The sequence below is a fragment of the Gambusia affinis genome, linkage group LG07 (assembly GCF_019740435.1).
Source record: "Gambusia affinis linkage group LG07, SWU_Gaff_1.0, whole genome shotgun sequence".
In the NCBI taxonomy this organism is placed as follows: domain Eukaryota; kingdom Metazoa; phylum Chordata; class Actinopteri; order Cyprinodontiformes; family Poeciliidae; genus Gambusia; species Gambusia affinis.
The window spans coordinates 13755723-13781757 of NC_057874.1; the positions used below are offsets into that span (position 1 = coordinate 13755723).

The window sequence follows — 26035 nt, forward strand, 5'->3', positions numbered from 1 at the left end:
TATATATGTATATATGTAAGATATTAACATATTAACATATACTGCTTCTAACCTATGTTAATATGTTAATATTAATATATTAACATATGCTATTTTTAATCTATCATTATAGGTTAATAATAACATATGTTAATATTAACACATTATTAACATATTAACATGTGATATTAATAACGACAGATGATTGGACAGTTGTATGAAGTGAATATTAATAATGTGTTAATATTAACACATTAACATATGATATTATTAACCTATTAATGTTATTAACATATAATGTTATTACTAATTAATAACATTATTATGTTAGTAATTCATAACACATTGTTATTAACATATTAATAATATATTAATATATGTTATATTAACATATGTTAACCTAATATGTTAACATATTAACGTAGGTTAACATATGTTAACATATACTGTCTCCAGTATGTTATTGATATATGTTAACATATTAACATATAGTAACATATGTTAACATTAGTTAACATCCCTCCGGACCCCTCTAAGGGACAAGGGTGTTCAGAAAATGGATGGATGGATATTTGGGCTAGCCCAAATATGTTAAACAATTTCATTGTTTTTGTTGTGACACCATTTGATTACGTTCTGCGTTTTGAACGTGTCGATCTTAATGTATACCTCCTAGGTTTTTGTTGTTTTTTTTTGTTTGCTTTATTTTTGGTGCTTTTATTTGTTCTGTTATCCTGTTATTTTGCACAAATTTGTTGGTCTGTATTGTTTGTTCTGTGTACATTTATCGTTCAATTAAAAAAAACACAAGAAAACGGGTCGGTCATGCTGAAAATCCCTCGAGAAGCAAAATAAAAACAGGATCCCCAGCATTTGACCAGCGGTGGCCATGGACCCCTGCGTCCCCCCACTGGGGACACCACTGAACATCCCAAATATTATACAGCAAGCAACCTGGAGGGAACTTTTACAGAGTTCCCAAAATGCATGTTTGCAAGGGATATTAATCGGTATCGAAACCGTAATAGACCAAACATTAACTGTTGAAATATACTAAACTATGCCATTTTATTTTTTTGCTGCATTTGATATCCAGTTCGAGATCATAGACTCTATATACACCACACAAAACACGCCATATTTCAGCTTTATTTTCTTAAAAAAAAAGCAGCCATGTCCTCCACTGTTTCACTTCAGAAACCAAAGCATACATGTAGTACTACAAAGACCATTTTGTCCGTCACGAACAAAACTCCACATCAACGACACAGATGATTGGACAGTTGTATGAAGTGTAGGTTTAAGTACAGATTGTAAAGCTATCATTTAAGCTTCTCAGTCTTCAAAATGAGAAAGTACATGAAGAGAATTTGAAACACACTTGAATGAAATGTGTCCAAACTGAAATAGAAACAACAACAATAATAATCCTCCTGAAACTGATGAGGATATGTTCAAACGACTGCCTGCGTTGGACAACATCACAGTTTTCAGTGGAGTGTATTTATTTGAAACATACTCTACTCAGTGTACAGTAAATCTACAGGAAACACCTCAGGATTATTTTAAGGTATCAGAAAATAAATAATTCTTTTTTTTTTTATCATACAAGCAACAGTAGTATTACATCATAACTTTCCTCTCCTCTTAGTCCCTCAATATGTGCAAACTGCAAGAGTTTAAAAAGGTAGCACTTTATGCATGGATCATGGAATATAAAAACAAGTGTTTTTACAACGAGCACTTCATTCAAAGTATAGCGAATGGGACAGAAGACAAAAAATCATTTAAGGGTATCAAGGAGAACCATGTTGTTAAAGTTAGAGCCACTTAAATAAAAATAGGGAGTTAATAAACCAAAGGAATTTTTTTGGAACTAAACAGCTTCTCTGATTAATCCAAATGCTAATATTATCCTTTTTACATCTTTAAAAGGTCAAATACTGAGATGTAAATATAACGCTGAGCTGAAAGTGAAATCACACTTAATACATTGATTTTTACCAGTTCTTGTCTCCATCGGAAACCAAATTACTTAATATTAGACAGAAATCACTGATCTTCATCATCATCATCTGTGCTTCGACTTTAAGCAGAAAATGCTCCGTTTTAGCAGTTTATCATGAGTATTTCAACGTTAAAGGGGTTTTCCTTTCGTTAAGACACAAATATGTCAGCGTGGACGGGGCTTCTGTCAGAGTCTTCGTGTTTAACCAAACTGAAGATTCGCTTCTTTCATTCGACAGCAGGCAGAAAGCATCTCCACACCGCTGAAAATGCACTTGGAGGGACGTTGAATTCTTCTTGACGGCTTCAAGACGAATCCAGAAGAGTGCAAGTCCAAACACACACACACACACACACGACAAAAACCAAAAACACATGGACACAAAGCCGGAGGAATGCTTCACTTAAACTTTGTTCCAAAAAGAATAATAATTAGAACAAGGACTATGACAAAAAGGATCAAAATGATGAGCATCTTCCTGTTTTTCTTCTGATACTGCTCCGCCTGCGAAGGAGAGGGAAGAAAAAACATCAAGACAAACATAAACATTTAGATCCTGAATCATTAATTTAGCATGTGGATTTTTATCATTGTCTTTGAAATAATAATAATAAACAATAAAAATTAAAATACTTTTTTTGCTGACATTTAACACTTAAGCAAATGAATGATCAAAGTCATCCAAATTCATGACTACAGGTAAAAATAATGTTAGATTCAAAGACGTTTACGTTAATTACTCTGTCATCGTTCAGGTTTTGAAAAAAATAAATAAATACAGATTTATTATTGAAAGGCCTGCCGATCATGTGTTTGCAAACTTTCAATCATAACTGGACGGTTCATACAGGAAACATCTTGCATGTGAAATATGACATGCAGAAGAACTGTGCATTTTGTTTACCTTCTGTAACTGTTTTACTCCATCTTCTGTTTTTACACAAGCCTGCTCCACATTGAAGTCAATTCTGTCCAGAACAGTTCCCTTTGAGAAAATAAAAACATTTTTATTAGAACAACAAAGTACAACCAGAGTTACACTTTATTTTGTAAAGCTAATGCCAGTGTTTTTAAGAGTTCTCCATTTCCAAATACATCTAAACTTTTAAATAAGGATGTTTTTACTTTATAAAGATAATTTCTAAAATGTGTTGATATGAATGAATTGGTATCAAAGCCATTCTCTTCTGTTATATCTTACACCCTAATTCTTCGACCTAAAGGTCTGCTTTAGTCTTTGGGTAAAAATATATTAGCGTAAAAAACATTTATGATTAAGGGCTTAGACATTTAAAAAAAAACTTAAACTGAAGGTATTTATTTCCTTCTTTGATTAAATATTTTTCTGGCTGCTAGAATTTGTCTGTTTTTTTTTTTTTAAAATACTACAGCCTTGCACATAAACTCTAGTATTACATTGTTTTGGGGAAAAAATAATAAAGAAAAACCAAAAAATTTAACAAAAAAAAAAAAAAAAAAAACCTGCAAAAAAATTCAAGGCTTCTACCAACATGACAAAGATCCCCTCAAAATCTTGTTTTCAAAAACAAAATGACTTAAATCTTCACAATAAAAAAATAAAAAGAGAAAAAATAAATGTAGCATTTACAATTATTCCACTAATTATTCTCCTTGTAGTACCTGCTCCACCACCATTCCCGCCAAATCCCGGAAAAGCTCATTCAGATCCGAGATGGACTGCACTATTTGTCGGATCTCCCTCTCCCGTTCCTCCACCAGAACCGTGTTCTGCTCCACCAGCATCAGCTGATCATCTGTGAACCCCTGCCAAATCAAGATTCACACACCCTGTTACACACTCACAAAGAAGGGAGGAAAAGAAGCACAGAAAACCTTAGCAAACGCTGTTGCAACCCATAGTGCAACAGTCATTTATCAATATTAATGAGTTGCTAACTTATTGGCTCTAGTCAACGTAAACAATGAGAGATAAACGGGGCAGTTTTACTTCTTGATACCTTCATCCTGCTCACTTTCACAGAAAAGATATTTTTACCGTTTTAAAAGGAGTTCATGCAATCCTGAATCGATTGATAAAAGAAAAATACCACTTCTAAATTCATCATTACATTTCATTCTAATAAAGCAAAAATGTGTGAAAGATGACCAGAGGGAGAAAAACAGGTAGACTCATGAAAACATCTCAGTTTTATTTAGATTAAAAAAAAAAATAAAATTATCAAAATAAAATTAAAAAGTATGTGTATCCCTGTTGCTGGAGTTAATCAGAGGTTGCCTGAAGATCTTAAACTAAGTAATAACATAACACAGTTTAAAAATAAACTAAAACATAGAATGATTGAAAGTGATAAAGGGACTTCATGATGGCGATTTACTTACTTTCTAATCTGTTTTTGGTTTTTTTCTTTTCTTGTCTGGATTTAATTACGGATTCTGTAAATTTTACTTATACTAAAGTGATGAAGAGTGGAACAAACCCAAGTAGCTTCAGCCTACACCTTTTTGATTTACACAACACTTATGAATTATTTTCACTTGACTTTGTTTTGAATTTCTTTGGTTTGAAGCTGGAGGGTTAACTGATTGCGACAACTATTATGTGTGTGTCTAAGAGTTTTACATCAAATAAGCTAAACTTTAAAAATGTACGGAAACTGTTCATGACACAATCATCGTTCAGCTGCAGCTGCTCTCACTCTGCTGACAAAAACAAAATCCTCTCACCTTGTCATACAGAGCCAACTCTTCATCCTCTTCCATTAAAGGTCCTGAATCAAAAAAGTGCTTCGATCTCTCCTCCCGATTCTTCATACCTGGCGCACAACCGTCCGCAGGATTAAAATAAAAGAAACCCCCTCTAAGATGGATCTACATAGATGATCTTGAACAGAATGAGAATTTCCTTACGTTTTAAATAGCTGGACTGCGTGTGCCTGAAGTTGGTGGACAGGTCCTGCAGGCTCTGTGCCAGGGACGACACCACGTTCACCAAGAGCCTCTCCTCCTGCTCGGGGCAGTGGCCCCGGCGAGACTGCAGGCCCATCACGGATCGCTGGCATCGGTGGAACATCTGAGCAGAAGACGAGATCATGAGCCGGCGACCAACGCAGGACAAGAGGTCGTGTTTTTATTTGACTTTTTTCTGTTCGTATTCAGTCAACAATGTCAAAAGCATCTCTGTTTTACCAGTTTGAGTTTTCCTCTACTGTTCAAGAATGTTTTCTTTTTTTATATATATATAAAAGGTACAAATATAAAGAAGAATTTTTTTAAAATGAAAATGACACAAATAAATCTCAAGAAATAAATAAAAGTTGCTGCTCCTACAAAGCTGCACAGCTACAAAAATATTAAAAACTTGCCCCTTTAATGAGGTCAGATATGAACAGCTAAAGCAACATAATAACCAGTAATAATTTTCAAAGCAATTAAATAAATAAATTCAGATTTCTGCACAATACTTTTAAATCATGTTTAGTCACACTTTGAAAGTCATGTTGCTCCACTTAGCACATTATTTATTTGAGAAAATCAGCAGACTAATTGAAGAAATTAGGAACAGTTTAAAAGGAATTTTCACCAGAGATGAATTATTTATTTTTGTTAACAAAGTCATAAAGTGCTATACAATATAAGGTCTCAAGACATAAACCACCACTAAACTGACAAAGTGAGACGAAGCGTTCGATGACCGACAGAGAGAAATGCTAAAGCTAATGTAGAACCATAGGGAAAGGCTACAGTAAATACATCTGTCACTAAGTTTAGATAGCTAATGGTCAATTATTTTAACATCGACTGTAACTGCAAAATCTATATTGTCCATTTTTTATTTATTGTGACAAATATAAACTCCACATAATTACGGTATGTTCACATACCTCAAAAACTAAAAGTATTGAGTCTGTTGCTTTTGTTTCTCTACTGTTATTTTCATGGGAGCATCAATAAACATCAATATTTTTAAACGCAGTAATTATTTGCTGCTCAACGATAAAATTGCACTACATAATTTATTGTCGGTATGTTGCTCCTGTAGGCAAGTTGCTGATTCCATTCCTCATCTGAACACTGATGAAAGCGAGTGTTGAAATTAGATAAAAAAGGTGAATTGTATTTCAAACCAAAACTGATCCAGAGGGGGATAGCGGTAAACAAAAGCACCTGCGTGATCTCCTGGGTGGTGATCTCTATGGCGTGCTCTTCCTCGCTGCTGTCATCCAGCGTTGGACGGTTCATGTGCTTGTCGTGAAGCAAAGCCAGGTCCCTCATCTTCTGCTGAATCCGTGTGATGTCGTACTGGATCTGGACGATCAGCAGTCAAAAAACAACCAGTACTGCGCGTTTCAATGTTTAATTTCTGAAGACTTTGCGACCGATGACCAGATTTACCTCGTCGACCCCTTCTATCCATTTGGGAGGCAGCTTCTTTGTGACGCCGATAGCAGCTTCTGGGTCCAGACTGATCCCAGAGACCAGAGCCATCCGGTCATCAGCCAACTTAAAGAAAAAAAAAAAACAGACATCTGTATAAAAATGTTTCTTATAGTAATGAAATGGTGTGATTATGATGATTGTAGAGCTCTACTTTTATTCGCTTAATTTTATGAAGGGGAAAACAATAGTAGTACCTCATCAAGCTCCTAATGTGATTGTCAGAGAGCAGAGTGTTTCCATCCAGCCAGGTTAAGCAAAAGGAGAGAGAAGCAGAAGTAACAGATTGAAACGCAGAAAAAACCCTGCAAATACCAAAGAAAAGGTTTGCTGTCTACTTTCGGTTAACATTTTTCCTTATTATGATCTGTTAGGACTAATAGTTCTAACAGATCATATTAGTCCTTAATGTACAGACCAAAAGTTTGGACACACTTTCTAATTGAATTCAATTATTTATAGGAGAAAAATTTGTATTCTCCAATAAAGTGGAGTAAAACCATAACACTAAAAAACAGCTACATTTAATAAAAGGTCTGACATTTTAAAATATAAGTTTACTATCACCAACAATGGATGATCAATCTTTACACCCTCACAAAATAAAGTGTTTGCTTGTTGTGGAGAACTTGACTATTTCTTCTAAAATTAGTCCAGCTTTGCTTTCATGTAAACAACTGGTGAGCTACATGTTTATTTTCTTATTTACACCAATCTTTTAAATTTAGAATACCAACTAAACACCTGCGCCAAACATGTCAGACTGCAAATACTCAGCCTTACTTGAGTGGGTTTTAATCTAGTAAATGGAAACATTGATCTGTTCGTGTTTCTATGAGAGAATGTGAGCTGAGTATGTGGTGGAAATATTCACAGCAGAGTGTGATAGCTGCAGCTGAGGACTTTCTACAGCTTAGAGAATGTTTCTGGGAGTAAGAAGAGGAATGGTTTTCTGCAAAGGTTTCAGCATGCATACAAACATCAGGATTTCTAACAAAGGCTGTTTCTAGACTGACTCATATCGCCCTGTAAATGAAATTTATCACATCGGATGATCAACAATAAATTAAGTTTTCATTGCAGGCAGGCAAGGAATGTCAACTATCCCTTGTTTAGGCTCCCTGGTAACCTGATACCAAGCTTTGCTCTTTCTGGGTTTTCAAGCTGCGGTTTAGCCCTTTTGGAAAAACAGAAGTTTGGTAAGAAAGATCTCAGATTAAAATGTTTGCCTTCCATCAGAGCTGCTCTGAGGGAAAATGTTTGGACTCATTTTGCACCTTTGTGGAGAGATTTTGATTCCATACCATGTGATGATTTGTCTCTCACAATGCCTCAGAAAAGTATTCATATTGCCTTTGAGAATTTTTTTTTTAAGTGTTGGTGTCAGATTACAACCATGAGCTTCAACGTATTGTGTCGCACTTTTATTTTATAGACTACAACATAGATCAGAATTGTGAAATGAGATATATTATTTACAAATGTTTTACAAATAACCGGTATGTAATTTCATCTTGGTATTAATGCAGATGTTCTATGAAGGGTGTTTGTTAAAAAAAAGTGTTAAAGAAGGATTCGCATAATGAAGACCAAAGAACACAGCAGTCAGGCCAAAGAAGAAGTTTCAAGAAAGCTGTAATAAAATACTCAAAACTTTGAATATATCACAGAAACCTCAAAATAAGAGTATGTGAGCCTACTAAGAAATGAACTGACAGCCCGTAGAAGGACAGCATTAATTAGAAGTTTAGGATCCAGGGTTCAGGTGAGAAAATTATTGAACAAAATGGTGTTTAGGTGAAATAATAATAATAATAATAATAATAATAATAATAATAATAATAATAATAATAATAATAAAACAAATGTGTGGCAAAAAACTAACACTGCGCCTCCCCCTGAAAACCCTGTTCCAGGTTGAAATATAGTAATGGCAGCATCATGCTGTGGGGAAAGTTTGCTTCAACAAGGACAAGGAAGCATATCACAGTTAATGAAAAAATAGATAGGAAATCGTTGGTGCCGACCAATATGTCTCCCTTTTCCTCCACTAGACACTTGTGAAAATGAGTATGAGTTTGTTGCAACCTGACAAAAAGTTTAAAAGGTTCAAGGGATGTGAATGCTGATCTACAAGCCAGAATATCAAACCTAGCTTTGGATCTTTTAATAAATTAGTTATATATTTATATATAAACATAACAGAGGTCTGACTTAGCCAATCCAAAACAATCTGAGTCACAGAGGAAATCAGCTACAGTCACAGGACGGACCTAGACTACAGCACACATTTTACAGAGACAACACATCTGAACATCTTTTAACTTTTAATAGCAATGACTGATTAAAATGGTGTTAAAAACAGACTTTAGCAGTGGTTAACATTTAACAAATGTCATTTTTCATCGTTTTTAACTACGATTTAGCTTCATCGGGCAATAAGACATCCGTGCGTGGTCCTCCTGATTCACTCTCATCAATCAGTCATGAAGTGAAACAAGGGGCCACATCAGCTCTGACAACACAGAATATCTTCTGCTACCCAGGTGGCTCTAGCTACGCGGGTTTAGGGACTAACTACATGCAAACACACACAGTAAAATGTCAAAACGATGCAGAGCACTCACCGCAGCATTGCTACGTGTACTCAGACGGGGGTCGTATGTACTCACTTGCTCAGCCAAAATCTGCCGGTTTTGGATCGCATTGTTCCGCATTAACAAGAAGGCATCGGTCAGACGCCGAGTGGCCATGACTGCCTTTGTTGAGCTCTGAATTAACAGAGGACAAACTGACTGCGGATCAGCCGATGATTTAGTAAATTATCTCCAATGACGCGCTGCTAGCGTTAGCTTTACCTGTGAAGAGTGAGGGAAATCTCGCGGTTACAGCACATCAAATCTCTCCGATCATATTGATCTGTCAAGCTACTTTAGCATTAAATTTTAGTATTGAGTGGAAACCCGGAAGTTCAAGACAATTTTGTATTTATGGTCAATTTGGAAACGGTTGCTCCTCTCTCAGAGAGCTACGGAAGTATGTGTACGTAAACACGTAAACATCTGCGTTTAGCGTATCTTCTTCTAGTGCTAGAAGAAGATCATCTACACTTTACATATATGTCGCCCTCTAGTGCCTCAATTAACATTTTTTCTTTCTTTCTTTTTTCTTTTTTTTTAAACACTGTCAGGTTTTAAAAGCACCGTAATTTTTCTGAGTAATGGCTCATGCTGATGCAGGACAGGATACATTGCAGCCAGTTAAATTATTTATAAAAATGATGCAAAAAATGCATTGCTATTTCAATGCGAACAGAATGTTATTTCAGTATTTATTATGATTATAGCAATTTTTAAAAAATGCCCCAATTAGCAACATTTGTAATAGTTTAATCATTTAAAACATCAATCCATCAGTTGTCTATATTTTTATTCTTGAAGGGTTAAGTGGCCATTTTAATTCTTTAAATAGAAACAATTCTTTATAATATTTATTAGGATAAGAGCATTAGGTTTCCATGAAGTCTGAAATATTGAGGAACTATTTAGTAATAAGTTGTTTTTAGCAGTCATACAAAAAAGGTGAACAGGGAACTATAATTATATAATTTTTATTTTTAATTCATATGACATAATAGAACTACAATGCATTTACAATTTAACCTAGATTTGAATAGAAATAGAGTGGAAAAAGTGGGCTAAAATTAATTTAATTCCTCTCATCTTTTACGTGTGACTTCCCTATACCGAAAAGGTTTCTCCAGAAAATTTACACCCGAATACCAATATTTCATGATAAAATTACTGAAGTAAAAGTAGAAAGCAGAGTTTAGTAAAAAAAAAAACAAAACAAACAAAAAAAAAAAAAACAAACAAACAAAAAAAAAACACACACACACACAAAAAAACCCCTCCTGAAATTATTCTATTTTTTTTTTTTTTTCAAAATATTTACTCAAGTAAATGTCTCTCAGTAAACTAGTCTCTATCCACCGCTGCCTGTGGATATTTGATCCCTGTAGTACAAAGACTTTCAGCAATAAAATTTTCTTGTTGTCTAACAAGCCTTGTATCACATTAAATAATAAAATTAAGAAAAATAATGCTTTATATAAACTTACAATGGCCAAATGGCACCGAATAGTAGTGGGAAGAAATAAAGTATGGTGTGTTTGTGTTTGCGGCGTGAGGTCGGTGGCGGGGCCTGGGTGGTGCCACTAACTGTAATTGTGTCGCTGAAAGCTCCTCCTCCGTTCATTCTTAATCCCTCTGGCTCTGCCCGCTAATACTGCGGCTGAAATTCATCCACAAGGATCAGGCAGCCGCGGCACCAGAGCTCCCAGCTGACTTTATCCGCTCTTGGGACAGTGCTTTTGACGCGCTTCCGGCGCGGTTTGGTTCCGAGAGACAGAGTCAAGTTTTCGGGAGAGTCCTGGCGGGCTCAGCCTTTCTTCCTGCTTGAACACCTGTGTGACTTTGACCGAGCTCTATCCCGGTGAGTTTAAAGGCCCTGCCACTGCCAGCCACTCCGCTTTCACATTATAATCCTCTCTGATGGATGCGCCCCCTTTCAAAGGATGGCTTTAATTGCTGATTTATCTTCAGCTTGAGTTGATGATTAAGATAATGGGACATCACATTTTTCAAGCAGCTTGTCGACCTGCTGGTGCTGGGGTTGGTTTTGTTTATTATTATTATCTACAACTCCTAGTTAATAGTGCAACAGTTCAGCAGCCTGGCGCAACTTTTAAGACATGAAAACAAAGATATCCAGGCTACACTGTCTGGTTTGATTGACACTAATGATAGAAAAAAAACAACAACATTCAGTTGGGACATTATTATTCCTGAAAAGAGGCGTGTTTCACACACCACTAGTATGCTACAGTGCTTGGAATGAAGACAAACCAGTTCATGCAACAGACAGGCAGGGAGGAACTAAATCTGATATTTTTTCCGTCAGACCGCTGAGTGTCTGGTTATTGTTTGCTTTCTGTCTTGATTTTCCTGCAGGGATCATCATGGCCTCAGCTGATGACACAGAAGGTACCCTGACTCCTGTGGACTTTATCCAGCTGCAGCATTACATGGAAGGTGAGCTCTCTTCTTACATCTATGGCAATAACAAATACACTCAAGTTTATAAAATTATGTAAGAAAAATATAAAAAAAAGTTACATTTTTGATTGATGTTTTTGTTTCACTTATTATCAAACTTCAACTTATTTCTATGTAATTATTAGAGTTTATGTTGCATGCCTATGTAGTAATTTCACTATAAGCACCCCTTTAGCGGCCTTCAGTAGTTACATGTTTTTATTTAATCTCAGTGTAAATACAGCTGCTATACAGGGGACAGAGATAATGTGGAGAAGTTTAAAGCATGTTTAGGTAATAAAACAATAAAGTACTGTTCAATATAATCTGATAGAAAGAGAACGACACCACAGTAAACTTACCATCACTGGTCGTCCACCTAACCTGAGGAAAGTTTTAGTCAGAAAATCAGCTGTCAGGCCTTTAGTAGCTCAGGAGGAGCTTGGGAAAATATATTTTTCTAAGTTAAATAATCTGCCAGTGAAACAAATTCTTTTTTGTCAATATTAAGGACAAAACAAGGACTTAAAACAAGCTTCTGTAGCTTGCTAAAAAGTTAGTTTTGTCTTATTTAAAGTGCAATAAGATATTTACACTAGAAACTAGAGGGGAAAAAATGGTAAGATTTTGTGTTTCTGCAGTGTGTTAGAATGGCCCAGTCAAAGTGCAGCTCTAAACGTAATTGAGAACCTGTAGCAAGTTTTCAAAATCAATATCTGCAGTGTGGATGCTCTCCACACTCTTTTTGCATTTAAGGACGATCAGGAATATCTGTGTCTAGATGTGCAAAGCTGCTATAGGCGTCACCCAAAAGATGTGCAGGTCTAATTGCAGTGAAAGCGTTTCAAAGGACTGATTCAGGGGAGCTAAGAAAAAATCATTTCCCCTCTGGGAAAAAACTGAAACTGACTCAAACTATATTGTGTCGTTATATAAAACTAACTAAAATATACTGAAATTATAGATATTATTAGTTTTTGTGTTTATTGATCTATTTATTAGCCTTTTGTACTGATGTGAAATAGATTTTTTCCCCCACTCAAGCAGTTTACGTCAGCTGTCGATAAATTACAGCTCTTCATACTCCTGGCAGCACTTACGCTAATCTGCAAAATGGCGACAGCAAAAGTGGGAGAACGTACCAGTCATTTGGTTGATCAACTATAATTGAATAATGTTTTTTCAAAATGGTATCTTCTGTTAAGTATTCATTACCCAATTGATATGCTCACAATCACAATACAATACAATTTGGTTCATTTTTAGGTGCAGAATTCAAATAGGTCAAAGTATAAATAAACAAAAAGTACTACTATAAACTAAGTAATATATAACTAATAATAACTAATAAAAACTAGCAAAGACACTCTAAAAACTGAATTAGGCAAACAAAAAAATGACAAGGAAATAAAACTAAACTATAATGAGAAACCCAAAACTATCATATTGGTTGCAATGTAAGAAAAGTTTGAAAAAGTTCAAGCTAAAGCAAACTTAACTTTGGGGTTTGATTACTTTTGCAAGGACCAGTGTGTTTACTTATGAATTAGTGTAAACTGCTGTAAGCTGCTCAATAAGAGCTGAATCAAACCTCACGTAGACGGCAAGAGTGGACACACCCACCGTTCTCTTTGTGTGAGTGTCCAAATAGGTCAGTAATCCTGCACTTTCACAGACTGAAAACAGTCCAGTATTAGGAAAGGTCCATAAATGCTAATCAAGATAAGCGAGGTGAGCAAAGTCTATTCAGACGAGACCAGTCCACACACCCATCAGATCGGCCATTTAAATCCTGTTAAAAGTGTCGGCGGCCTCGAGCGCCATGTGACTGGGTGAACTGTGAACACGTCAACTTTCGTTCACCTTCTCTGGAGAAGCCATTAAACTGTAAGTGAACGCCGGGGCTCTGGGGTCACAGCTAATGCCGAATTATATGGGACCTCTTGACGGGGAAGCTGCACCAATCTAAAAATACTCTGTCTACTCAAAGGCTTTGGTAGAAATGAAATGGGTCTGTAGGCCTTTATTTGGACGCTGGATAATGGATGAATAGATAATTACATGTACCATGTGCTCAGAGGCGGTGTGTGTTTGCTCAGACTGTGGGACCCAAATGAATGTTTTATAAACACACACACACACACACACACGCACACACACACACACACACACACACACACACACACACACACACACACACACACACACACACGCACACACACACACACACACACACACACACACACAGTTTATTCATGGCCCCACATACTGATACTCCCACCTTTTAGTTGCTGCTTTAACAAGAACAAACCATTTGGATCTGATTTGGATTTGCAATTAGACGTAATCAGTTGTATTGTAAGATTTGTTATAATCAGTTCAGATGAAAAAAAGTTAACATTCATTTGAAGTTTATCACTTAATTTTCATCTTGACGTCTCCAAAATCCTCCTTGCAGAAAGCAGTTTGAGGGTCAGAGATGTGATTAAGGAGTTTCATCCAGGTGGCCGATACGCCAAGCACACTTCTGGAGAGGTAACTAATGCTTTTATTAATCAGTCTGTCCGTCCGTCCATCAATCCGTTCATCGTCCGTCGTCCCTCAATCCGTTCATCGTCCGTCCATCTGTCCGTCCCTCAATCCGTTCATCGTCCGTCCATCGTCCGTCTCTCAATCCGTTCATCGTCCGTCCGTCGGTCCGTCCCTCAATCCGTTCATCGTCCGTCCGTCGGTCCGTCCCTCAATCCGTTCATCGTCCGTCCATCGTCCGTCTCTCAATCCGTTCATCGTCCGTCCGTCGGTCCGTCCCTCAATCCGTTCATCGTCCGTCCATCTGTTCGTCTCTCAATCCGTTCATCGTCCGTCCATCCGTCCGTCCCTCGATCCGTTCATCGTCCGTCCATCCGTCCGTCCCTCAATCCGTTCATCGTCCGTCCATCCGTCCGTCAATCCGTTCATGTCCGTCCGGCCACCCAGCCAGCTGAGGTCGGACTAAATCCACCAATTCCGAATTTTGGAAAAACACTTTGTCTAAATCCAAACATTAAATGTGTGATTAATATCTGCTTTAACACACAAGTGAATATTAATATGTCATGTGACTGTTGATCTTCTCTCTATTTGGTACTTTAGCACTTTTTCTTGTCCTAGTTGGAGCAAAACCACTACAGGATGTTTCCAGTTTCATAACTAATGTCACATAAAACATTTATGTGACTTCAAAACATGATATCAACTTGCCAGTGGTTGATAAAAGTTATTTTAGTGCAATTTTTCAGTTATCTGGACTCATACAGGAATCAGAACCAAAACATTTAGACATGTGGTGTACTACAAAATCTTTAGAAAATATAATTCAATTTAGACACTCTGAATTTTTATAATTACATTTCTTGATAATTTATAGAAATATTTAACTATCAGAAAAAAGTAATTGATAAGCAAGGGTTCAAATACATGAGAAAAACCTGGATAAGGAGAAATTTGATTCAGTTAATATTTTTAAATATTAACTTTAAGCCTGTCACAATAAACAATAAATCAATTAATCGCACGCTAAATTAAAGTGAGCACTTCATAATCTAATTTACTTATTGTTGTTTTGGTTGTTTTTGTTTATTTATTTTGTATATTTAAAATGTTTCCCCAGTTGCAGCTGTAAATGTTCTTTAGGAATTAAAGTTTTTTTGGTGCTTGATATTTGCATTATTCTGCCATTGTGATGATATTAGTTGAAAATGGTCTCAAAATGACAATATTATCATCTATCACAATCATTTCTAGGACATTTTTTTTTTCTCCAGCAACATTTCTCATTGTGACAGCATTAATTATCTATTTGCTTGAATGCAGTTACTGTGTTTTGAATTTAAACTAAAAATGAGTTTTTATCCTGGTTGTTATATTAGAGCTGTGGACTCAGTGTGAGTATAAATGTGACCCTGTGTCTCTGCTCAGTGCCTCCATCTGGAGGGCTTCTGTCTCTTCCTGAAGACTTACCTGGAAGTGGAGGACTTCCCTCCAAACTTCTGCCGAAAGCTCTTCAAGTATTTTCTACAAGCAGAGCAAGACGGGTCTCCAAAAAGGTCCACGCCTCATGGAGGTAATTCATTAAAATGCCTGAAATGTTTTCTGCATGTAAGGGACATCAGGATTAAATGTCTGCTGTTTATTCATGAGTGGGAGTCTCAGTCTTTCCTTACAGAGATCAACTAAAGGAACGCTACGGAGACAGTTTGCTCAGCGCCACACCTGTTTGTTGGTTTTACTTTTGCTTTTTTAGTTTTTGTGTCACATGAAGACTTTGTGGCCGCAGGCGCTGATTTCACTAACTAGCAGACAGCTAGCTGTGATGTTTTCTCCTATTTTACAAAAACTTTAAAGTCTAAAAGTGAAGTTGTCTTATTTTAATCTCATGTAATGAATTAAAGTTTTCCAGTTGCTGCACAGTGTCTGTCCTTTCAGGTGGGGTTTTTCTTCGTGACGTTTCCTGCTACTTCTCAGTGCTGGAGGAAGGACAGCCACGGGAAAAGCTTGAGTGTTGGTTCATTTTACGTTTTACTCTGGAACAGATTAATAAAAGATGATCGTGTAGAAATGACTGACAGCTTTTTGTTTGGTTCCAGTTACCTTCAAACTTTATGACAAAGATGGAAATGGACTCTTGGACAGTTCTGTAAGTATGAATGGGACCTTTATGCTTTAATAGGAAAAGAAGAGACATATTTACTAATTTTCAAGTTACACTTGTTCTAAATAAAAAGCCAAATTATTGGAGATGCACTAATCAATTCTTTCCTTTGATCAGCTGTGACTTATCGACAAAAATGCAGTGAAATCCAGGAAAATACGACTTTTAGTCATTTAGAGCAGAAAACCTAAGATTTCACATTATTATGTGTTTACAAATGCATTAATTAACAGCACCTATGTTAATTTTATGGAAATATATAGTCAGATAAGACCATTAAACCAACCATTTATCTACCTGCTTGTAGTTTTTAATTAAGTACTCCAAGTATCAATCGACCAGAGATCAAAATTAACCAGTACTCCCTCGACTAGCTCTGATTGGTCAGTTTAAATACCAGAAAGTCAAAATCCAATCTCTGCATCAGAGACCTTAACCCTAACTCTCACTTTTAATTTTTACTCCTTGCTACGCTGGATGTTCTGGCTGTTTTTGTTTCTGATCGAATCTAAGTCAGATCTGTTTTTGCACACTGACTGAAATGGATAAGATTATGTAAAAACTCACCAGAATGGTCTCATCTCCAGGAAGTGGATCGCATAATTGCACAGATGATGCGAGCCGCTGATTACCTGGGCTGGGACGTGACTGAACTGAGACCAGTATAACTTCTGTTTCTATTCTTTGCTTCCCTTAATATGTGACTGTGAAGTGTCCTGTTTGTAACTGGATGAAATGATGTTTTAGGTTCTCAAAGACATGATGACTGCAATAGATGTTGACGACAGTGGGACTGTCAATCTGGAGGAATGGGTCAAGGGAGGCATGAACAATGTGCCTCTGCTTGTACTGCTTGGACTGAGGGTGAGCACTTATTTAATTTATTTCAGTAAAATTTGTAAAGCTCAAGTTTTGTAAGCATACAGTGATATGCTCCAGACTTTTATTTAGGTTCATTTAGGTGATTATGGCTTAAAAAGAGAAATTAAAATATTTGGTTATCATAAAATTTTAATATTAAGTAAGGCAAGTAAAAATAGATTTTTTTTTTTTTTTTTTTTAAATGGATAGACTTTATGTCTTGGTTTACAGCAGGGGTGTCAAACTCTAGTCCTCAAGGGCTGCTGTCCTGCAGTTTTTGGATGTGCCACAGTTATAAAACGCCTGACTCAAATGGTTAATTACCTCCTCTTTGTGTAGATCAGTTCTCCAGAGTCTTGCTAATGACCTAATTATTCTATTCAGGTGTGATGCAGCAGAGGAACATCTAAAAGTTACAAGGAAGTGGCCCTCCAGGACTGGAGTTTGACACATGAAAAAAGTGTAGCTTGAGCTTTCGTATTACTTGAAAGTTTAGTGGAAGAAATGTTGCAGAAGAAGCCCAGATAACATACGGAGTGCATATATTACCTGTTATTTTGTTATCTAAAAACTATTTTTATAGATCTTAGGTGATATTCTAATTGCCTGAGAAACCGAGTCATTCACTAGCTGAAAGTCTTTATATTTGAACAAGATTACATTGTGCATGAATTCCACATTTTGAATTTAATTACTGAAATGAATTCAGTTTCGGTAATACTCTAATGTATTGAGCTGCTCCTTTAATGTGGCCTTGAGTCTAAAAACTCAATCCGGTTCACTTCAGGACTCAACTCTTCATAACTGTTTTTCTTTTGTCAGTAACTTTGCTTCCTCCTCTTCCTTCCTCACCCACAGATGACTGAGAAAGACGGCCAGCACATCTGGAGGCTGAAACATTTCAACAAACCCACCTACTGCGGCGTGTGTGAGAACATGCTGCTCGGCCTCGGCAAGCAAGGACTCTACTGCAACTGTAAGAGCTCGCAGCTGCCAGCAGGGGGCAGTCAAGCTCCTTCAGGTTTTCTTACCTGCCTGCTGATGTGTCCGTGTGTTTTCTGTAAGCAGCTCTCTTGTTTGTTTGTTGTTGTTGTTGTTGTTGTTTTTTTATCTTGTAGGTTGTGCTTACACTGTCCACAACCAGTGTGCCAACAAGAATCCTGAGCCATGCGCTCGGACCTTCGTCAAAACCAAAGAGGAAATCGGCGTAAGGAACACAAACCTCACTTTATTTCCACTTCAACCAGTTTGGTTTTATTTCTGCTTTCCAGCTTTGTTTATAAGTGAATTTCAATTTTATATTAAATCACAGCTCCAGATGTGTTTAAGACAGTATTGTTGCCTCACATCTTGTTTTGTACCCAACAGTGTCTGTAAACACTTGGACCACAGAGAACATAATAGTGTATTAGTCAGCCAGTGCAGCCCATCAGTGTTTTTTAAGTGCGGATTACAGCTGGTACAGTCTGCTCTGTGCAGCTGGTAAATGTCCTAATTCTGCATAAGGACAGACAATGGTCTGCTCCATCTCCTTTTTAGCGTGTGGCGTCAGTGCCACAGCTTACAGGTTTTTACAGAGTCATGCTGCAGACCTCAGCAGTGGGCTGAACAGACGTGCTCTGTCTTCGGGAGGAAGAAGTATTAGAAACATGCTTTAATGGTGTTGTATGTACAGTGGGAACATTTGTTGGCACGCCTGGTAAAAATATGTAGAAAAAAAAAAGCCTTAAAATCAATTAATTGTTGTGGAGACACAAAATCTTTTACATTTGATTTAATTCATTCAGTTGGTAAGAAAATCGGTGTTAAGAAATAATAGTTACAATTGTTGGTGATCTCTAAAATACATAAAACTAAAGGATTTCTTTTTTTTTAGAATTATGCTTTACTTTTTTTATTCTGATCAGAGTTTTTAAGCTCTGATGTGATTTTTTTTACTGGAGCTTTTAGTGTTTCTAGTTTGGAAATTCAGTTCAATCGTTCAAGGAAAATGCAAGAAATCAAGACATATTGTTATATTGATATTTTGTTAATGAGAGCCTGCAGAAGAGAGAGCCTGACTCTTCACACATTGTAGATTTAGAGAAAATTTGCAAAGAGAAATAGTCAAAGACCTCTCCATCTATACTGGAACTTTATGAAATGTTAAAGGAAAAGTTCAGGATAAAAAGCAGGATCAATAAACCTGCTTTTAAAAACTGTTGATTTGTCATAATTTTTTTATTTTATTTCTTTGTTTCATGATGTTCTTTCCACTGTATTATTTTCATAATTTTGCTGTAAAGGTTGTTGATGAAACTGAGAATTAAATTAAAAATAAAAGACAACGTACTGTCCTGTTGGCAAAAGGGACTTTGACAAAGGTATTGGCAGCAGGGATGCCAATAATTGTGCCATTGTTGGATATTATTAAGAACAATTTTTCATAAGGTATTTTTTCCACAGTGAATCAATGTGGTGTTGGGTTTTCCAGTGAAAGATAAAATTGATTTTATAAAAAGATTATTATTTTCGAGTGGTTCACATTTTTCACATATCTTCACAAGGTGAATGTTTATTGAAAAATGTAAAATCGGAGCTGCCCAAACCCTCCACAGCTGACCTGTAATGACTCTTTTAAGTTAGTTTTGTCATTTATTTAGAACATAAACTTTCAGACCTACCAGTGTTTAATGAATAAAATGAAAATGCAACAGGATACTTCTGTTGTGCTTCTGTTTTACTTCAGAAAGCAACTCATGACTGGATCAAAGCTGACTGTAATGCCAGTAAGTGTCAGGTCTGCTTCAAGAAGATCAAAACTTTAGCAGGGAAGCACTGCGTGTGGTGCCAGGAGATGGTGAGGACGATTCTTTGGATACTTTGGCATAAAACCTGAAAGTAGACAGGGTCGTGTTGGGTTACCAAGTCTGGTTTATTTTTAAGCGTCACGATGAGTGCGTTGTGCCCGGTGTGCCGAAATGTGACTGTGGCGATCTGAAGGATCATATTTTGCCGCCATGGGTCATCTACCCCGTCTCAAAGGTAAAATGGGAAAACACGTTTTCGCTTTACATTTAGGATCTTTGCAGTTAACTTTTTGTTGGTGCTGCAGGAGGAAGACACCAACCTGTTGAGCGTCACTCCTGACGGCCACATCCTGCAGGTCTGGTACCACTGAATCTGTTCAGCATCGCAGTTTATCATCTCAATGCCACTGCTTCTGGTAGAGCTTCTATTGTTTATGTTAGCATCTTTTCCCCATTTGAAATTAGTTTTGCTCTGTATTTGGGATCATTGCATATTTAAAACGCCCTGTTGTGTTTCAACCATCTGACATTAGGTGTATATTAAACTACAAACAGCTGAAATAGTCATATTCCCGTCCACAGTTATGCGAGTTTAACCTTGACATGGAGGGTACCGACTGAAAAATAAGCACCTGCTCCAAAATGAACACTTTTAAGCTAAAACAATGATCGCGCTTTAACAAGAAGAATGATTTAAGGAGTCAAAGTGAAGTTTGAAGCTTCTCAAATCCTAACTAATTCTGTGCTTTTCAGATTACAGAAAAGCGTTTGAATTTCTTCTGCCTTTTTCAGATTGCTCCTATTCTTGACACGTATCCTCTGCTGGTATTTGTCAATCCTAAAAGTGGAGGGAAGCAGGGTGAACGGTGAGCAACTGAGAAACATTTCAGTTCAACAAACTATGAGTGAACACGTTCATCTAAAAAATTAGGAAAGTTAAATGTTTTTTGTCATTTCAGAAAGTGAAACTCACTTAAAGCAACTACACTTGGTGATATATTTTAGTTTATGACAATGTTAAAAAATTTTGACCCAATTTTGGGTTTTAATTTTCTGTAAGTCATAATTATCAAATTTTTAAAAAAGGCTAAAAATATTTCACTTTGTGTAATGAATTTTGATAATGAGTTTCACTTTCGAGCTACAAAAATATTGAACTTTTTTCTAACATTAATTTTTAGATGTACCTGGAGTTTAATAGATCCTCCATGTTTTTACTCACCATGTTGCTGCTTTATTCTGTGGGCTGACCTCAGATTAATAGTGATGGATATTTTCATGCCTGATGTTTTGTGCAGAGTTCTCAGGAAGTTTCAGGGCCTGCTGAACCCACGTCAGGTTTACAACTTAAGCAACGGAGGTCCCATCAGAGGGTACAGTGAACCAGCGATGTACAAGCTCATTATGCGCATCTTTTAAAGGATTTAAAAAAAAAAATGCTAAATTTGTTCTTTTAGATTACACTTCTTTCGAAATCTGCGTCGATTTAACATCTTGGTGTGTGGGGGAGACGGCACAGTCGGGTGGCTCCTGGATGCTATAGGTGTTATGAATCCCTCTACCTTTATAAGAGAAGATTGGAAGTGCTGACACTTTACAGAAATAATGAAATACTTGTGATTCCAGATAAAATTAACATCTCAGTGCATCCTCCGGTCGCTGTGCTTCCCCTGGGAACTGGGAACGACATGGCTCGCTGCCTACGCTGGGGAGGAGGTAAAAAAACCAAACATGAACCACTACAAGCATCTGCAGCTCGAAAATGGGGATTAAAGTCGAAACTCTTCTTGTGAATCTGGCAAGGATACGAGGGCTCTGACCTGAAGGAAATCCTGAAGGAGGTTAAAGACAGTCAGCAGATCCCTCTGGATCGCTGGAGCATCAAGGTGACGCCGAAAAACCCACAGGATGCTGGAGACCCCGTCCCATACGAGATTATGAATAACTATTTCTCTATTGGAGTGGTGAGGGGCATCGCACAATCATTCATGCAGTTTCCTCAAACTCAAACTGCGCTCATAGATTTGAGCTAAAATGTGATTTAATTAAAAGTGAATGTGTGTACCTGCGTGCAGGATGCTTCCATTGCTCATCGTTTTCACTCCATGAGAGAGAAACATCCACAAAAGTTCAACAGCCGGTGAGGACTCTCATAAGAGAGCGTTATTATCCTCAATTACCCTTTTTATTCTGGGTTTAGATGAGTCAAAATTCAACCAATCCTGTGGTATCCTGAACCACAGGATTGGTTCAGGATACCACAAGATCCTGAACCAATCCTGATCAGGCTTTGGTTTTCTGTTTTAGATCTTGTGATTCAACATGTTCAGGATTTGGTTTTTGGTCTTTTATGTTTACATTAAATACAATAAAAGTAAAAATTTCATCTAAATCTCTGTTAGTCAGGAAACAATTAAAAACATTTTCTCTTTTTCCTCCCCCAAGAATGAAGAACAAGCTTATGTACTTTGAGTTTGCTACTTCTGAGTCCTTCTCAGCCTCCTGCAAGAATCTGAAGGATTGTCTCAGTATTACGGTAAGAGTTTGAACTTAAATCAGACTCTGCTGCTTTCACAGTTAGAGGCGTTCGATACTGGATATTCTGATATTATATGAAATAAAAACAGGGTCAGTATCACCTATTCCAATAGCTGATATTTAAGTATCGCATATCATCAAACCTCTGACTATTTTAGACATTTGTGTTTTATTTTCTTTTAAATTATTTTGTTCAAACCTGGGACAAAATACTTTAACATGCTTACATGATAAACAGAAAATAATAGAAAAACAAAACAAATGTGTGTGCATTGTTTCCTAAATAAACAAAGGTATAAAAAAGTAATAATCAGAGAGCAAATCAAAGCAAATCACAATACAAATATAAAATAAAATTTCAACAGGGAATCTGAAACTAAAGTACTGTATTGTTATTGATATTATAGATATTTTATATTGATCCGTACCTAATACTAATACCAAATATAAGGTGGCTGCTGCAGAATATTTCTCCAGAAACAGATACACGTTCTTATATATCTGAGAGGTTTCTGTGCCTTCCCCGTCAGGTACAGCCTCTCTGTGTGAGAGGATCTGCAGTCCTGTTCAATATGTTTACTCTGACAGCATAATTAACACACAGTGCAATGAAAATGGTCACAAAATCCAGACTCACAGTGATCAACAAAAAACACACAGATATAAACCTTCTAAAATAGAAACCAGCACCTTTTCCTCTTCAGTGGTGCTTCTCTTTCACAGCAATAAAAATATATTTTGCATTTATAAAATGTATTGCAGCTTAAAAACTCTCACAACTTTATTCTACTGGGAATTGGTCGACATGCAGAATTTGAAGGTGAGCGTACTTCGTCGCAGCTGTGAGCTTTATTGCTCAGCACAAACCAGCCTCTTTGCACACTGGTGCAGCTGATATAGATGTGGATATGGTGGATGTTTCAATGCAGCTGCTTGCTGATGATATCGTTTTAAGTCTCTGGATGTGATTTCCATCTAGTGTTAGAGGAACTGTATCCCTCCCTCAAAGGAGACTTGAGACTCTGTTAACATCGTCCAGCTGCTATTAAGTGTCAAAATGTGGAGAATCTGTGATTAATTTTCAGTTTGTCTTTGGTTTTCCATAGTGCTGTGGAAAACCTCTGAACCTGGGCAATTCTTTAGAGGGCATAGCCGTCCTCAACATACCCAGCATGCACGGCGGCTCCAACCTCTGGGGTGAGTCTAAGAAAACTGATGGCGCTCCTGAAGCGGTGCACAGTGAAGTCATCACCGACCATGAACTTCTCAAAACAGCCACACAAGGTGAGTCTCTTTAAGCAACCGTTCAGCCCCAGCAGTGTCTGAGAAACCCGTTTAAATCTGTACGGGTTTATTTCATTCTTTACTTCAGATATAAGCGATAAACGTTTCGAGGTGGTGGGGCTGGAAGGAGTCTTGGAGATGGGACAGATCTACACTGGACTGAAGAGCGCCGGGCACCGACTGGCACAGACCTCCGAAATCACCATCAGGTTGGTAACTTAAAGATAAAATGAACTCCTGTTAGTTTATCTGTGTCCTAAAAACAATTGATGAGGTCAGAATGAACAAAATGGTCCATAGTTATTGTTTCCTCCACCTCTGAGGTTGACTGGCTGCTTTGCTTTGTTGATCCTTTCAATAAGTAAATGCTGATTGGGACCTGATTTCTTTCCTTACAACTGTGTCAGATTTTATGGTTTTTCCTGCTTTTGCTTGTTTTTTGCTGCATTTTCAAATATAATTATGACTTACTGTGTTTACGTTTTGCTGCCTTTAATTTCCATGTGCAGCACAACCAAAGCTCTGCCCATGCAGATTGACGGGGAGCCCTGGATGCAGCCACCGTGCGAGGTGAGTAACTATGAATGTTCTCATTTCTATTGGGATTTCATGTGATAGACCAACACAAAGTAGTTAATGTCTGTAACGTGATAAAACAATTTTATTTCCCCAAAGGGCAATTGATTTTGCAGCCAGCAAAGAACAATTTTGTTGAAAGATTGTACAAATCACAAGGCAATACTACAAATAACTTCTAAAAATACAAAACTGGAATTAGAGGAATGTGCAAAGAAGAAAAAAAGAAAACACATTAATAAAGAAACAAAAATAAATTTTGAATATTGCTGCAAAACTGCTAAGTTATGTTCAATGATGTTGAGAAGTTTCTTAGCAGTAGGATTACTTTAAGGTTTTTTTTATAACATTGAGACAAAACATTTTCTTACATTTGGATTTGGATTTTTCAGGAATTAGAAGAGTGACACACAAACAATGACAAAATGCAAAGCAATTTTACTACCAAGTTAACTGACTTTAAATGAGTAGACACAAAAATGTTGTCCATCTTGTCTTTTTAGATTCAGATAACTCACAAGAGCCAAGCTACTATGCTCATGGCTGCACCGACCAAACCGACCAGCTTCTTTCAATTCAAGTAGCCGTCAGCTCTGCCACACCGACCGGTCTGCAGGGGGTCACAGCTGAGTATTAAACGCTGATACTGAACTTAAGTAACTGTGTTTTATCCTGTGTTTTCTTTGTGTTCTTTCCCTGATGTGGTTTTAATTTACCTGCTTGAAATACTTGAAACAACTGTAACTTTGTATGTCTTGAGTCTGAATTGCTGCTTCTGTGTGCCAATTTAAATATAATTTAACCTGTGTTTGTAATTTGAACCGTAAAAATATTCCCTACACTAAAGAGGAATATGAGTTCACTGTGTCTATTTTATGTTGTGATAATGGTTTGTGGTAAACATGTTTACAGTGGCGTATTGTCAGGTTTCCTCTGTTCTCAATGCAGCTTGTAGTGAAGCGGCTCTGTCTCGGCCTCCAGATATTCCCGGCAGCTCGATCACTCTTCATAAAACTCACCGTTAATGTTTATCCCTTTAACATAAGGAAAGTCAACAACGATGCCAATGTTTTACTTAAGAAATACGCTGTTCTCAATGTCTGGGTTTTGTTGCTTAAGGGGTTGAGCTTGCTTAAATGTTGCTTTTATAAAACGGCATTCCTCCATATTTAGTACAAATTAGACGAGTTGTATGGGTTCATGGATGTAAATTACTTGATGATTTACTTTTGCAAAGTCAAGAAGATTGTGATGCTCTTTTACAAAAACATTCAATATTTCTAGAAATTAATTTATGCCAAAATGTGGCGGAATGAAGCCAAAATGTGATTATTTTTTTTGGAATGTTGTAAATTATTTGTTCTTGTCAATCAAATGAAAGTCCTGGTTTGACTATATAGGTTACTTGTGCACTTGTGAGTGTGTGTGTGTGCGTTTATGTATTATGTTAAATATCAAACTTTGTATCTGTCATTTGAATGTTTCTGGTGTTTTTTTTCCTTTTCAATGAAGCTGGTGCAACGTCAGATTTGAAAGGTGTACTGAAATCATCTTAATGGGATTAAGCCAGCTGGTAATGGTTTCATTCGTCTTTCCATTCGTCCCTGAATTCATTAGGTTTTGACTCTCTTCGTTGTCTCAATCTTTCATACAACACCACAGGTTCAAACATTGATGGTCACTTTTATTGTCTCCTCTTTTACAAATGTCTAAAAAGCGCTGAAAATATTATTTTACAAAAGCATCTTCATCCTACGCAGTCCAAACTTTTTGTCCAGGGTCCAAAAGTGGCAAATCT

The 26035-nt window shown here is 36.9% G+C and overlaps 2 protein-coding genes across 8 annotated transcripts; one reads left to right on the forward strand and one right to left on the reverse strand.

The window, feature by feature from the left end:
- Positions 1–1096: 1096 nt before the first annotated feature.
- Positions 1097–9474, reverse strand: stx16 (syntaxin 16). Of its 7 annotated transcripts, none has more exons than XM_044123259.1 (10): positions 9262–9474; positions 9076–9174; positions 6601–6612; positions 6362–6469; positions 6134–6274; positions 4877–5039; positions 4694–4782; positions 3629–3772; positions 2892–2972; positions 1097–2491 (listed from the first exon to the last, which is right to left on the reverse strand). In XM_044123259.1, exons 2-10 carry the CDS (start codon positions 9154–9156, stop codon positions 2387–2389), a joined length of 924 nt encoding a protein of 307 aa, XP_043979194.1. In that variant the 5' UTR covers positions 9157–9174; positions 9262–9474; the 3' UTR covers positions 1097–2386. The 7 variants fall into 7 exon arrangements, with proteins under 7 accessions (XP_043979194.1, XP_043979191.1, XP_043979196.1 ...); XM_044123256.1 differs by having other exon boundaries at positions 9031–9174; XM_044123261.1 differs by lacking the exon at positions 6601–6612.
- A 1183-nt stretch (positions 9475–10657) lies between these two features.
- Positions 10658–25710, forward strand: dgkab (diacylglycerol kinase, alpha b). Its single transcript, XM_044123262.1, has 24 exons — positions 10658–10897; positions 11416–11496; positions 13958–14034; positions 15457–15601; positions 15964–16038; positions 16125–16174; positions 16777–16851; positions 16937–17053; positions 17909–18026; positions 18169–18257; positions 19779–19889; positions 19976–20074; positions 20145–20195; positions 20632–20705; positions 21138–21212; positions 21297–21382; positions 21466–21555; positions 21643–21803; positions 21915–21979; positions 22285–22375; positions 23484–23661; positions 23750–23870; positions 24171–24231; positions 24741–25710. The coding sequence occupies exons 2-24, from the start codon at positions 11424–11426 to the stop codon at positions 24819–24821; spliced, it is 2163 nt and encodes a 720-aa protein (XP_043979197.1). The 5' UTR covers positions 10658–10897; positions 11416–11423; the 3' UTR covers positions 24822–25710.
- Positions 25711–26035: the final 325 nt, after the last annotated feature.